At 39.6% G+C, this 14,913-nt stretch overlaps 1 protein-coding gene across 8 annotated transcripts in view; it reads right to left on the bottom strand.

Moving 5' to 3' along the window:
* HERC1 (HECT and RLD domain containing E3 ubiquitin protein ligase family member 1) overlaps nt 1-14,913 on the bottom strand; it is a 215,408-nt gene that overhangs the window by 161,943 nt on the left and 38,552 nt on the right. For all 8 annotated transcript variants that reach the window (XM_075897632.1, XM_075897638.1, XM_075897635.1 and 5 more), the window contains 6 exons: nt 12,270-12,397; nt 10,295-10,439; nt 10,031-10,202; nt 9,354-9,488; nt 7,132-7,297; nt 1,629-1,754 (listed from right to left, as the gene is read on the bottom strand). In XM_075897632.1, the coding sequence (XP_075753747.1) occupies nt 1,629-1,754; nt 7,132-7,297; nt 9,354-9,488; nt 10,031-10,202; nt 10,295-10,439; nt 12,270-12,397 (872 nt within the window). The remainder of the gene's footprint in view (nt 1-1,628; nt 1,755-7,131; nt 7,298-9,353; nt 9,489-10,030; nt 10,203-10,294; nt 10,440-12,269; nt 12,398-14,913) is intronic.

The raw sequence follows: 14,913 nt of genomic DNA, 5'->3' as shown, positions 1-14,913 counted from the left end.
AACTGCCTATATTTAAATCTAGCCAAGATTCTCTCTTCCGACTGTATATCTTAACATGTACCATACTTCCATATACCTTTTCATAAATTTCATACTTGAATTTTAATTCATTTGAGCTAAAAATGACAGCTGTATTAACAAAAGTACACTAACATGGGTGTACTTATGAAATCCTTTAAATATAACCTAATGCCCTTATTTGGAGATACTCCATGTAGCAGCTTCATAGTATGCCTTGTAATGAGTATCAATTAACAGAGATAAGTTAAATTATAGAGAGTTGCAAAAGCTCTGCAGGAGGTCAGACTAGATGGTCATTATGGCTGGTTCTGATCTTATAATCTAGTTTGTGCTGGCTCTAGTATACTCTATTTTGAGAAACAATCTTCCTTTTATTTAGGATTCATACTCCTAATACTGACATCACTTTAGTACAGTGTATACACCATAGTATGCAAGTTTAAAGGACAGGATTATTCTATATGAATGGATCTGAATATTTGCCCAATGTTATTTTGGGTTCAGCTCAAATACTGAAGGCCCACAATTCCCATTCATTCCAAACCAGGGAAAGGTCTTTGTGTTGCGTCTGTAGGGGTATGTCTACACTACCACCCTAGTTCGAACTAGGGTGGTTAATGTAGGCAACCGAAGTTGCAAATGAAGCCCGGGATTTAAATAAATGGTAGTTCGGACTCTGTGCCCGCGGCTACACGTGGCACGGAGTAGGTAGTTCGGATTAGGCTCTCTAATTAGGAACGAGGTGTACCGGTAGGGCTTTAAAAATGGCGGCGCCCGGCAAGATGCAAATGAAGCCCGGGATATTTAAATCCCGGGCTTCATTTGCAACTTCGGTTGCCTACATTAACCACCCTAGTTCGAACTAGGGTGGTAGTGTAGACATACCCTAGAGTGCCTAACACAAGTAGGTCTTGGTCTAGGACTAAGGCTCTTAGGCGTTACAGTAATATAAATAAATAATAATAAATATAACTCTGCTGCCCAGCAGTGACTCACCGAGACTATTTTTTCCCAGAAGCAAGAAAGGAAAGGTATGCAGAAAACCTGGCCTAAAGTACATTCCATTCCAGAATACCACTGTAGAATATGCTCATGCCTTTCACTAATGAATGTATAAATTCATGACCAATGGGATTTGGGTTATAAGCATTATGGGGAAGAATAGCCATCCCCACATACTGAACAGCTATGATCTAGGTTCATGTTCTGCACACAGAGTGCAGGGTTAAAAATTGTATTGCATTCCTAATTCTACAGTTGACTTGCTGTATGACACTGGGCAAGCCATCCACTTTTGGCAAGTGCTGTAAAATCTATCATCTATAAGCATTACATGAGTATTCTGATTATTAGTGCAGAACCACAAGATCTAATTCGAGCACTTTTCCTTATTTTTGAAAAAAGACTTAGGGCACTGGCAACATAAGATGTTTAGCTTACATTATTCACATTTGTTAAAATAGATTGCTCTCAACAATAATTGACCTTCAAAGTGCTGAAGGTGCATAATCTAATATAGGTGAACATATATAGCACAAACTAGATTATAAGATCAGAAGTAGCCATTGGACTTTCAAAGGCGGACATACAGTTTTACAAGGCCTTACCTGCCCTTTTGATAAGCTCTCCCATCTATCAGGGCCCTGTGGTAGAAGAGAATGCAGCAACTCCATTCTTTCTCGTAATGGAGGCAGTAGCATAGTTGCACCAACTGACAGAGTCTCAATTACAACCTAGCATGAAAGAAGACAGGGAGAAAACACAAATTATTTTAAAATAGAAACTATCAACATAATGGAATTTTTACAAAAAGTTACCATGACTTAAATCAAGAATACTTAACTTAGCCACATAACATGAACATTGTGCTAAATTATATTAACAGCTGCAGTAATATGGTGAGCCTGTGCTAGAGGAGATGACAATTCAATTTCTACTGCTCATATAGGGTTCTGGAATTAATCTGCTGATAGCAGCATCAGCTTTCTGGAGATAATAGTGAAAGTTAAGTTCTATTCAGTTACACTGGTATAAACCGTCAGAGCAGAGATTTAGCTGAGAGACAGCAAAACTCTGTTCTTTTTAATTAGGTATCAAAAACAAACACACGACAGTTTTAATGTAAATTAGATTAGAGCACTAACTTTTCTTATTTTCTAAGGACACACAATCAAACCCTGACTGAGCCCAAATGTAAGTGCAAATTAGTTAATCTTTCTCTAGTTCTTGCTAAACATATCAGTAAACCACTACAAATATTAACACAAGTTGGTATGATAGGTCTCTCTTTTGCTGGAACTACCAAAGGCTGGAAGAGTAGTTTTATGTGTATAAGAAGTAGGACAAAACCCACATCCTAACATATAGCATATTTAACCTCTGTGTTTTTAAGCGGTTAAGAGCACAGACTTTATTTTTAACAAGGTACACAGCAACACCTACATCTGGCTCAAATGACAGCAGTGCTCCTAATTGCTGGATAGTAAAACTACACTGAAAACAGGACCAAATTTCTACCCTTTAACATTTTCAGACCAAAGTATTTAGTGTCAAAATTTAATGAACTCATGAGTAATTTGTTTCTAGATTTGTTCAAAATGATTCTAACTTCAGCAGAGGAAACATTTTAAAAAGTGAGCTAATGCTGAAATTTCAGACCAGCTTACTTTTCTCAGAATAGAAAAACTACAGAATCAGTGCCATGACAGAGTCCAAAAATTATACAACAACAGGACCATTTTAAATTTCAAGCTAAAACAGAAAGTTGTGTGTCAGTTGGTAATCAGTTTCTCTCACCAGAAGCAAATGACAAACTACCCCTGTTCAATTCTGGATGCTTACTGATTTGTAGGGAGAACGTAATAATAATAAAATCTTTTTTTAAAAGTTTTGACCTACAGAGTCCTAAATGGCTTGGGTCCTAGCTGCTAAGGACAGAAGAGACAGTCTCCAGGACCTCTCTCCTCAGAGCCTTACTGCCACCATTTGCAACCATCTCAGGAGCTCAATATGGAACTTATTCCCAACTCTGAACCAGAACCACCCAGGTCTCTGTTATAAAAGGACAGTGCAAAGCATTCAGAGAGATGGGTAATATTTTATGGGGAATGACACTTTTTGTTAGGGGTTTGTTGACGGGTTAGCTGTTGGTTGTAGTTAGATTTTTTTTGATGTTATCATATGCACCTGGATGAAAAGGACAATTTTGTGCATCTGTTAAGATGCTACTCACACAAATAAAATAAATTATATGAAACCTGAGATCAGAAGAATCACGAAAGCTAAAAGCACCTTAGCCTAATTATTCAGGGTACAGAGAGGAGGATGAAATTTCCCTCCCCATCTTAGGCCCACATCCTGAAATGAATTCTGTATAAGGAGCTAACAACCACATTTTATTTTAGGACTAGGGCCCAACACTGATTTAAGATAGCTATCTATAAAAGTAAAATTGAAAAAAATCAAAATGAAGGCTTGTGCACTGAAGATGTTTTTTATGGAACTGAAAATGAAGTGTGATATACTCAACCAATTGATGAGAGTCTTCCCACTGACTTCAGTAGTTCTGAATCAAAACTTTAGTACAGCGAACACTTGGAGAGTTGCATCCATGAGACTACCAATGTCCTCTTGAAATTTCCTTGCTTGTTAGTTTGCAGTTTTGCAAGAATATATCCTTTAGTCACCATTAACTTTAAAGTTTTTTCTGAGAAAATAGGATTTCAACTCGGAAAACATGGTAACATTTAAAAAAGCAGTCATGTAGCACTTTAAAGCTCATCATCTAATAAACTATTTTGTTAGTCATTAAAGTGCTACCTGACTGCTTTTTTTGTTTGTTTGACCAAGATCAGACCAACACGGCTACCTCTCTATGACTATAGTAACATTAATTATTTTCCAGGCAGCAAATTATGAAATGCTTTCCTTTGGTATTAAGTAAAGCAAAGCATTAAAGACTGAACACAGAATTTAGCAAGGTCTTAATCACAAAAATGTTATGAGTGTTCAAATCAATTGCCAAAAATAAATTCGCAAAATGGATTAAATTCATCCCTGGTGATATCTCTCTAATAAGAGTCTTTATAATCTTAAACAAAAAAACAGGACTATGTAGCACTTTAAAGACTAACAAGATGGTTTATTAGGTGATGAGCTTTCGTGGGCCAGACCCACTTCCTCAAATCAAATAGTGAAAGAAAATTGTCATAGCCATATATACCAAAGGATACAATTAAAAAAAATGAACACATGTGAAAAGGACAAATCAAATTTCAGAACAGAAGGAGGGTTGGGGGGGGAGGTAAATGTCTGTGAGCTAATGATATTAGAGGTGATAACTGGGGAAACTATCTTTGTAATGGGTAAGATAATTAATGTCTTTGTTTAACCCTAAGCGTAAAGTGTCGAATTTAAGCATGAATGACAGTTCAGAGAATTCTCTTTGAAGTGTGGTCTTTGGTACATATGGTTGTGACAATTTTCTTCCACTATTTGATCTGAGGAAGTGGGTCTGGCCCACGAAAGCTCATCACCTAATAAACCATCTTGTTAGTCTTTAAAGTGCTACATAGTCCTGTTTTTTGTTCCAGCTACACCAGACTAACAGGGCTACATTTCTATCTCTATTTATAATCTTAAATTTTCCGTTTATATATTTAAAACACTATATAAATGCTTTTTTCAAAGTACTGGCAGGGGACTCAAAACTCCCCATAAGTAAAATTATTCAAGTTATTCTAGAACAATATATGAGGTTAGGTGCCAATTATTTAAATACAAAGAAGACTGAAGTGAAGATATCTGAGGTCTAAGTCTCCTAAATTTCAGGGATGAATTCTTCAGATAACATGGTCTATAATCAATTCAACACATTGTTAGGGGAAGAATTACTCCATTGTAAATTCGTGTCCCCTGCTATCTTTAAGGGTAGAATATTTAGTTTACTTTTCTTCCTTATTCGTTTTCAAAAGATCTCGATTTGCATTCATGCCAAACTGAGCTTCAACTGATATGCATTGAGGCTTAGACACATAGGGCACGTCTACAAAGCAGGGCAAAAGTCAAATTAAGCTACACAACTTCAGCTACATCAACTGCGTAGCTGAAGTAAAAATAGCTTAATTTGGCTTTTGGTGCTGTCTGCAAAGCAGGAAGTCAACGGAAGAACATTATATACCTACCTAGAAGGATATATTTCCATTGTGTATACAGTTCAGATCTGAACTGTATACACAATGGAAATATATCCTTCTAGGTAGGTACATAATGGTTATTTTCAGCAAAGACACTGTGCAATCTAAATTCCAGGTCTGAAGATTCATCTAAGTTTTAAAAATTACTGTATAAAGTGAGCATTGAGTAAGCTTTCCTAATCAGTAAGTATTTCACAGTAGAGAAACTGGTCAATCAACATTTTTCACAGCTCCTATTTTCCTTCATCTTTCCCCATGATGACTCATCAACTTTGCCTCCTTAACCCACCCCACTTCCTTCAGAGGGTCCTTTATCCTCCTTTCCTAATGCATGAATCAGGTCAATCCCTGGGGCAGCTGGTATTGGCTACAATTACTCTACAGGTTTGACTTGAAGGGTGAAAGGATTAATTGCCATAAATAACTCACCATCACCTGATCAGTCCTTGGTATCTCCACTGGGACTATCAAAAACGTTTCATTTACAATAGTACTGACTTTTGTGGCATGGAACCACACTTTAGTGAGACAACCTACTTCTTTCACACACATTTCTTAGCACTGTTGAATTGCATAATATATTTTGGATATTTGACCAAAAGTTAAAGTTATAACCCAAATATAACAAGTGTAGAATCCTGCACTTGGGACGGAAGAATCCCAAGCACTGTTACAGGCTACGTATTGAATGGCTAAGTAGAAGTTCGGCAGAAAAGAACCTGAGGATTACAGTGGATAAGAAGCTGGATATGAGTCAACTGTGTGCCCTTGTAGCCAAGACGACAAATGGAATATTAGGTCGCATTAGGAGGAGCATTACCAGGAGATCTAAAGAAGTGATTATTCCTCTTTATTCGGCACTGGTGAGGACACATCTGGAGTTCTGGGCCCCCCACTACAGAAAAGATGTGGATGCATTGGAGAGGGTCCAGCAGAGGGAAACGAAAATGATTAGGGGGATGGAGCTCATGACCTATGAGGAGAGGCTGAGAGATTGGGCTGATTTAGTCTGCAGAAGAGAAGAGTGAGGGAGGGTTTGATAGCCTTCAATTTCCTGAAGGGAGGTTCCAAAGAGGCTGGAGAGAGGCTGTTCTCATTAGTGATAGATGGCAGAACAAGAAGCAATGGAGTTACAGTGGGGGAGTTCTAGGTTGGATATTGGGAAAAACTATTTCACTAGGAGGGTGGGGAAGCACTGCAATGAATTACCTAGGGAGGTGGTGGAATTTCCATCCCTGGAAGTTTTTAAGTCTCAGTTTGACAAAGCCCTGGCTGGGTTGATTTAGTTGTGATTGGTCCTACTTTGGGCAGGGGGCTGGACTTGATGACCTCCTGAGGTCTCTTCCAGCTCTATGATTCTATGATCCTGTGCACCACAGCTCATTGTATACAATTATGAAAAAATTATATGGAGGTCTAGAAGCTGGGGCCTGATGTTCCAAGTCCATAGTTACATGAATAGAATCAACATTCCAATGGAAGTACTTGTATAAATCAACACATTGTATAAGTCCCTGCATTACTATGGGTTACCATAACCAGATGTATACTTCATAACTTGTGTTGGTCACAATTTTTCCATTTCCCTATTCTGTTCTATGATAAAAAAAGCTGCTGTTAAAACCAGAAATACATTCAAAATAGGACAAAAAGCAATATTATAAGTAAAAGCAGTACATTTTAGCTATACTGAATAAGCGTTATCAAAAAGCAAACTCATGTCTTGAATCCCAATATAACTTCAATTTACCATATATAACTGCCTATCACATTGGCTCAATGTACAGTTCAAAACCGGATTTTAATCAGCAAATCAAATATTGGCAATACTAAAGTGTCATTTTTACAAAACACCTTTTCTGACCATAACCATACTTTAAAAAGACTTGGATGTGAACTGAACAAAATTACTTACTTCCTGTATTTCATCTGGAACAGAGGAATCCATCAGCCTGAACAGCAAATTCCGAAGTGGACCTGCCTGCCTTCCAAGAATGCTAGTAGCTACTCCTCCAGCTAATGCAAGAGCAAGATGATTAGAAAGCAACTTCAGGCACAATTTGAGGAAACTGTGATGTTCTCTGCAAAACAAAATAATACTGGTTATCTTGCCTGTAAATTAGCTTTGACAATGCCAAGTTTAGCTGCCATGGGGGAAACAGGATCTGAATAGATACCTGAAGATATAGTCTTTCCAGGACTTTAAAAAATCTTATTAACATTCTAATATAAAATAGAGTGGTTATCCACCTGAAGGTGGAAGGCTGAGAGAAGTGCTAGATGAACCTTTTATAGTGCTAATGGCCAAACCTTGCTTTTTTTTTTTTTCTTCTTGAGTGTGGGGGGGGGGAGAGAGAGAGAGACCAACACATGCTGGAATGAAGAATGCATCACCGAAACTCCAGACCAAACAGAGAAACACTTCCACCAGAGGTGCAAACAGACCTAGTAAATAGCATTATATTGTTCATCAGCGCATCTTGAACCTATTTTGAGCACATCTGCTCCCCAGAGTTTCACCACGAAGCATCCACACAGCTAGACAGAGTGCCTGCACATTTGGATTGTGCAAGTAACGTAGTCTTGAGAAATTAAATCTGGGTACAATGGAAATATCATCAGCTTTCATGAAAAGGGATAGGAGGTTGGTTGATGGGGGCAACAAGAAATCATCTGTCAGGGAACCCAGATTGTGACACTGTAGGGAAATGCCAGCAGTACTGTTCCTGTTGTATCTCATTGCAAAATATCTACCTGGGGAGTTCCCCAGAGCAAGAAAACAGACCTGGATACATACTCCTGGATGAAAGGACCACACGTGCAGTAAATGACTTGGTTAGCTAGAATGTTCTGAGCTCCCTGAAGGTAAGAGACCTCGAGACTGATTTGAGTTGGCAATGCAAAAAGTCCCATACATAAATTGTATCTTGTCAAAGCAGGAATGAGTGGCCCCTCTTTGTCTGTGGAAACAGAACACTGCACTGCTGTTTTGTCTAAGAGTGAACAACCCCTTATGGGTGATAAATCATCATAGGATTAAGAGCTATATGACTGACATGTGTGAAGAGTCTAGTCCTCTGAATCACAACCCCTGCAATGGAAAGACACACAAACTAACCCTTCAATAGACAGCAGACACATCCATTACTGGCATTAGCGATAGCTCAGGACTAAGGAATAGAGATCAGTCTCTTCCAGCAGTGCCCTTGGAAGCCTTTTACTTTTTCCTCAGCACCATGATGAAGATCAATGCTAGGACTCAGACAGAGCACAGGTGCTTGTCTCACAGATGCTGAGTTCTCGGTATCATCTCTGACCGCAAACACTCTGAAGGTGGTCTCAGAAAAGCCACCATCAAAAGAAACTGCAGTCTGGCCTCTCCATCTTTCTTAAGCTTGAAGTCCTTGCAAATTTAGCTCTGAACTCTAATCTAAGACTCACCCAAGCACTTCAAACTAGAATGCAGGTGGCTCGCAGGCATGGGCTTAAAGTATGACAGGCATGGTTTGAAGCCCAGAGACCAAAGCATTGCTTGGTACCACTAACGGGACCCCAAATTTGGGGAACCGAGAGTAAATTAACTCAAATACTAACTAAACCTAATAACTATAGAAACGTACAATTATAAAGAAGAAAAACAGCTGAGAGCACTTGCTAAAGCAAGTCCAACAGATTAAAACTACCATCAGAGGCAGTAGGAAGGAACTGTAGGGGTTCCTCCCTGAATGCAATGGCCTACTGCAGCACAAGGCATACAAGGTGCCATTCTGGATGCCATGGAGGGGGGAAAAAAAACAATAACTGTTCCTGGTGACAAGTATCAGAGGGGTAGGTGTGTTAATCTGAATCTGCAAGAACAATGAGAAGTCCTATGACACCTATTAGTCTATAAGGTCCCACAGGACTTCTTATTGTTTTAACAACTGTTCCTGGCATGCACCCCTTCCCCCCAAGAGTGGAATGCACTGGTGCAATCATTTAAAGAAGAGTTCGATTTTCAAAGGCTACTTAATGCAGGAAACCAAAATCTTAAACCTTACTATTAAAAATAAAAAACCAACAACAAAAACATACATCATTACTCTAGTAAAGAAAAAAAATGCAACAAAACTAAACATGCATATCCCGTATAGATACCTTGATGAAGGGAATGGAAGAGGGGGAATCTCGCTGTTAATTTTATCACAGTACCGCTCAAGAAAGGACCGGAGATGGGAGAAGGTACTTTCTTCAAGGTCTACACAATAGGGTCTGTGCCATGCAACAACTTGTCTGGAATCAAACATAAGAAATGCATGAAGTACACTGAAATAAATGAACATGTAAAACATGCAACTACCCACATAATAAATTATCAATTACAATAAGTTAATATGGTTGTCATGTCAAGGACAGTATCATTGCATCCCATGGCAGTGGGGCCCCTGCTGAAATTGTCTGGTTTTTCTCACTTAATCCCCTGCTACTGCAGGGACCTCAAGCATTGATGAAGCTCAGCAGGGCTCAGATTTCAGTTTCTGCTCCAGGCACTGGGGCTCAAGTTACAGGCTCCTCGTTGTGGCGGCAGGGTTCAGGCTTCTGCTTTTCCCCCCTCCCCCTGTCTCAGGCAGGCTCAGACTCAGGTTTTGTTCCCCCCTCTTGGGATTATGTAGTAATTGTTACTGTCAGAACAGAAAATCTTTAAAGCATTATAAGCACAATGATAGCAATACCGTGATGTACAATCTCGTAAGGCACAATGAAGAATTTGTGTACGTGTACACACACACACACACACACACACACACACACACACACAAAATGTAATCTTTTACCTGTCCCTTGGAAGAGCTGTCCAGGCAAGGCTATGAGAAGTGCCAGCTGAAATCTGTTGAATTGCTATTCCATCTAAACCACTTACTTTCTTTGGTTTAGTAATGGGACCAGTGGAATTTCCCTGACCACACTGTCCCATGGAATTATTACCCCAAGCATAAACTTCATTATCTAAAGAGACAATCAAAGAAGGAAACAAAATTTGTGGTTCAGTGTCTTTTAATCAAAGAGTATAATAAATACCTATATATCATTTATTTTACCATGAGAAAGTGCCAAACAATGGCTGTCACCAATTGAAGTATCAACTATTCTTGTAGCAGCCAACTCTTCAATAAGCTTGGGTCTAAGAGCAGTAGCTTCTGAAGAACCACAGCCTAGGCATGCACCACAGCCCCACGCATATATCTAAAAACACAAACATACATATAAGTTTTCAAAGCATTTTTGGTATTTGTCAAGAGACAACAGAAGATCGTGTGTAACTTGTGCAATTATACCTATAAATGAACATGCATGTTATATTTATGCACTCTATACAAATCGGGGCTCAATCTATCCATTTATATGTGCATTCTCTAAATTTTCCTCGATTATCTTATTACATTACACATTAAGCTACAGAAAATTTGGCCTAACAATACTAGAGTGACCTAAACAAATTGGAGGATTGGGCCAAAAGAAACCTCATGAGGTTTAACAAGAACAAGTGTAACATGACAGAATTTGTAAGAAACTCAAGTTACTTTCTCTCCCGCTTACAAACATACCAAAATAAATAGCACGTAATTGCAATTCTTGTAGTAAGTAACTGGGATAGAGGGAGATTTTAGTAAGGGTCTTTGACAAATATGGCTGTTGAAATTTAGCAAACAATGCAACAATCACTATTTAGCCAAAATTTATGTATAAGCGTTAAAAAATGTTTTTGTTTGGCCACAGACCCTTGAGGCCACAGACTTTTTCTTTACTATCTGACATGGAAAGTAATGGCTGCTGAATCCTGGGCCCAGGTGCACATATGGCATTAAGTAAACAACGTATTCTAATCTACTACTATATATGCTACAATGTTCATTAAGACTATGAAGTATTCTATAGAATAGTTCCAATTTTCTGTCGTACCCTTTGAAAGAATCCTGACAATACTGGGCCTTTAGTGTTTTGCATTTATAATATACAAATTTACATACATCATATACATACACAGGGCTTGACAAACGGCGGCAAAACCTACTCGCCAGCCCCGCACTGCGCATGTGCAAGACCCGCATTGCTCATGAGTACGCCGCCAGTGAACGGGGCGACCGGCTGAAATCTACTCGCCATAGGCGAGGAGATTCAGTGATTTGTCAAGCCCTGTACATACAGATAGAAATTATAAATTGTAGTTCTACTCTGTAAAGGTAAACATTCTTTTTCCGTGTTTATTATAAACTTAGAATTTTTTCCCTATACACTGAAGATGTTATGTGGCACTTAATATATTACTACAACTATAGTACTCTGAGGTATTTGATGCCACCCTTGAATGGAAGCCAGGATGGATGGAAAGGAAGTAAGACTCCCTACAACACGGAAACAAACATTTCTGAATGACATCAAGCACCTCAATATGAAATGGGAAGATTTGAAGAGAAGGGCTGTTGACAGGCAAGGATGGCAAATGTAGGTAACCTGATGTGCAGCAAAGCACTGGATGGACTAAAGTCCAAGGTATTAGTACACTAAGGTAATAGTATACAGTTGTCAAACATAAGTTACCATATTAGTCAGTGTTTGTACCACTTTTGATGTTAAGGAAGGCTGACAGCACTAGATGAGTTACTGTCAGATAGAGCTGTGCATGGATGCAACATTTGTATATGCATCTGAATCCACAAAAATGAACCACAAATACCCGGATCCACATCCATGGATGCAGATACCCACAGCTATAAATTGGCTATGTGCAGATTTTCAGGGCTCTACAGATAGTTTCTAGATAATGTTAATAAAGATGTGACCTCATTAAAATCATGCTCTTTTGTGTCTTTTGTTCCTGATATCTTTGGGGCAAAAATAAAATAAAATTTTACATACCTATTGTGTAACATTTAAGACGGTTTTGGGTTTTAAATTGACTTAATGTAAATACCTTTTCATAATTTTAATCAAAATAACCATACAATTGAAATAGTCTCAGGCATTTCTTCAATAGCAAAACTCTTGTTCAGGTAAAAATATCTTTTTGCCTACCTGTCCTGTTGAAGTCAAGGCAAGTGAAGATTGGCTCCCAGCACATACTTTGCGAATAAACATTCCTTGTAAAGCTTCTATAACTTTAGGTTTATATACTCTATTGGTATCACCATGGCCAAGTTTGCCTATCAGACAGACACATAAGTTAATATTAGAATTAAGTAAACCACAGTTATGACAGTTATGAAGATTTAACTTCCCAATCAGAAGTGTTTTAGATTTCTATTTACCTAGTGTTTCCTTGTGGAAGTAAATTTTATTTTTAAATTAATTTTATTGCTTCTAAGTAAAGGAAGCATTGATGTTCTAGTAGATATTTACTCAAAACATACCTAGCATACTAATTGATGTTTTTTCCACCAGTATGTTGTTTAGCACCTTATTTTGTGATTTATCATTTATTCAAATCCTCTTCAGTAATACAAATGCAACCCCTGGTTTGGGACACTCTGGTCCAGTAACATCTGTGGTTTTTCCAGTTGCCGGACTAGAAAGCCCTAGCACAGAGGTTGCCGGCAGCTGGGAGCAGAGCCAGCTAGCAGGGCAGTGGAGCCCACAGGACAACAGAGCCCGCAGTTGGCCAGGTTGGGAAGCTGGTGGAGCTGCCAGAGTCTGCAGGGAGGAGGAACTGTCAAGCTTGCAGCCAGCAGGGATAGAAAGAGCTCACAGCTGGCTGGGCCATGAACACCTGTAAAGCCACCTCTGGAGCTCCTGGGGTCGGTGGGGTTGGGAGGGCTGCAAGTGCCCATAGGACCATCTCCAGAGCTCCCATTGCCATGGAGCCACCAGAGCTCACAAGGTCATGGAGCTTGCAGGGCTTCAGCAGACAGGGGGCCAGGGCAGCAGTGACAGGTTGCTGGGGAGAGGAGCCCAATGGAGAGGCTGGCACCCCCATCCCCAACCATCCCTGGGCCAAAAAACTCTTGTCTAGGACTTGTCAGATTCCAAGGGAGCCAGTCCAACCTGTGCAAAAATCCACCTGTGGGAGGGCAGAAGGTTTCAATTTAAAAGTTGACCTGACAAGCGTCTCTGAATTTTTCTAAAAGCCTTCAAATATTCGTGTCCATTTTTAAGCCCTTCACATAATTTTAAGGTTTTCTGTCTTTTATTCTTCCCTGAAATTTGTCGTCTGGATTCAGCCCTTTGCTCTCAGCAGTTTATGTAACATTTTCTGTGAAAGAACAGTTGTTACAGGATGTATAAACCCTACGTAACCACCACCAGGCGGATTTGAACCTGGGCCCTCTAGAGCTCAGTATAGGAGCCTCTACCCTTTGAGCTAAAAGCCAGCTGCCTCTCAGGCCATGCTGTAGAGGTCTCTTATTCTTATCAGTTGCTGAGGCCTAGATGCTGCCACATGAGATAGTGAACCACACTAGGTGTGTGGGTTACACCTGCACTAAACGGGAAAGAGTTAAAGAGCAACACCAGGCCTAAACAACCCAGGCCAGTTGTACCTGCAGGACATGCTTCAGATGAAGGAGGAAGTTTAAAAGGAAGTCAGAGTTCACAATAGGGCAGAGTAGGCTGGGAGAAAGATCTGCCTTGGGAGTTTTACAAAGGGGTGCTACAGCAGCCTTAATCTAGAGAAAAGAAGCCTAACAGGTGTGCCTGGATATATCTTTATTACCAGTCCACCACAGGCTGCAAAAAAAAAACAACAACTATAGAGCAGGTGGTAAAGCAGTGGGCCAAGAAAGGCAGCCTTAAGGTGCTGGACCCTTCCTAAGACTTACTGGAGCCTAGTCAACTGGTAAGATCCAGGTTCTCCTACCTATCCCCACCTCATTAAGGAGGGTACGAGCCTCTAATCAGCACCAAACAATCAAAGCAATATAAAAACTCCATGGATGAGTATTAATCAATACAGGTGGCTGAACATTTGATAGAACAGTTTTCCATCAAAATATGCAATTTCACCAAAATAAAAAATGTTTTGTGAAACATGTTCACATTGACGTTCCACATGAAAGACAAAAATCTTCCATTTCAACAGCCTCACATTTCCATTCATTTTGTTTTGACTTGTATAAAAAATACTGATGATTATACGTGCCGATGACATATTTAATATACTTAAAGACAAAATTAAACGTTTCAATGGTCTTGCTTTAAAATTCAGGAAATTTTCTATTTCACTGGATGTTTTAGGCTTTTATTCCAATTTGGAACTATTCCCTTTTGAGCCCCCACAATAAAGTCAGAATTACCTGTGGAATGAAATTTCTAGTTTCCCTCTAGAACCAGGGTTGCTACTGCCATAGCGCCAACTAGCCACACTCAACTAGCCAAATAGCCACACGTTGTTAGTGGCTAGCGTGCTGGACACCAGGACTCTAGAACTATTAACCACTGGACTGCAATCTGAGCTGCTCTTGGTCTGATTTTTTCACCTTCCACATACATACTGCACTAGGAGATGGCAAGATAACTACTTCAATCTTAAATTCAGCTGCTCAAATCAAAACAATGAGAAAGTAAGAATATGGCATTGAGAGGAATCCTATTACAGGTCAAACTTCCCTGGTCTAGTACCCACAGGACCTGAGCAGTCCCAAAGGAGGGAGTTTGCCAGACTAGAGGAGGGCTGTACCCAGGCTCTCTTTCTGGTCGCTGGCCCAGCCAATGCCCTTCCCCAGCC

This window comes from Pelodiscus sinensis, chromosome 14 (genome assembly GCF_049634645.1).
Source record: "Pelodiscus sinensis isolate JC-2024 chromosome 14, ASM4963464v1, whole genome shotgun sequence".
Classification (NCBI taxonomy): Eukaryota; Metazoa; Chordata; order Testudines; family Trionychidae; genus Pelodiscus; species Pelodiscus sinensis.
The sequence above is the reverse complement of the archived record's forward strand: the minus strand, read 5'-3'. Positions and strand labels throughout refer to the sequence as shown.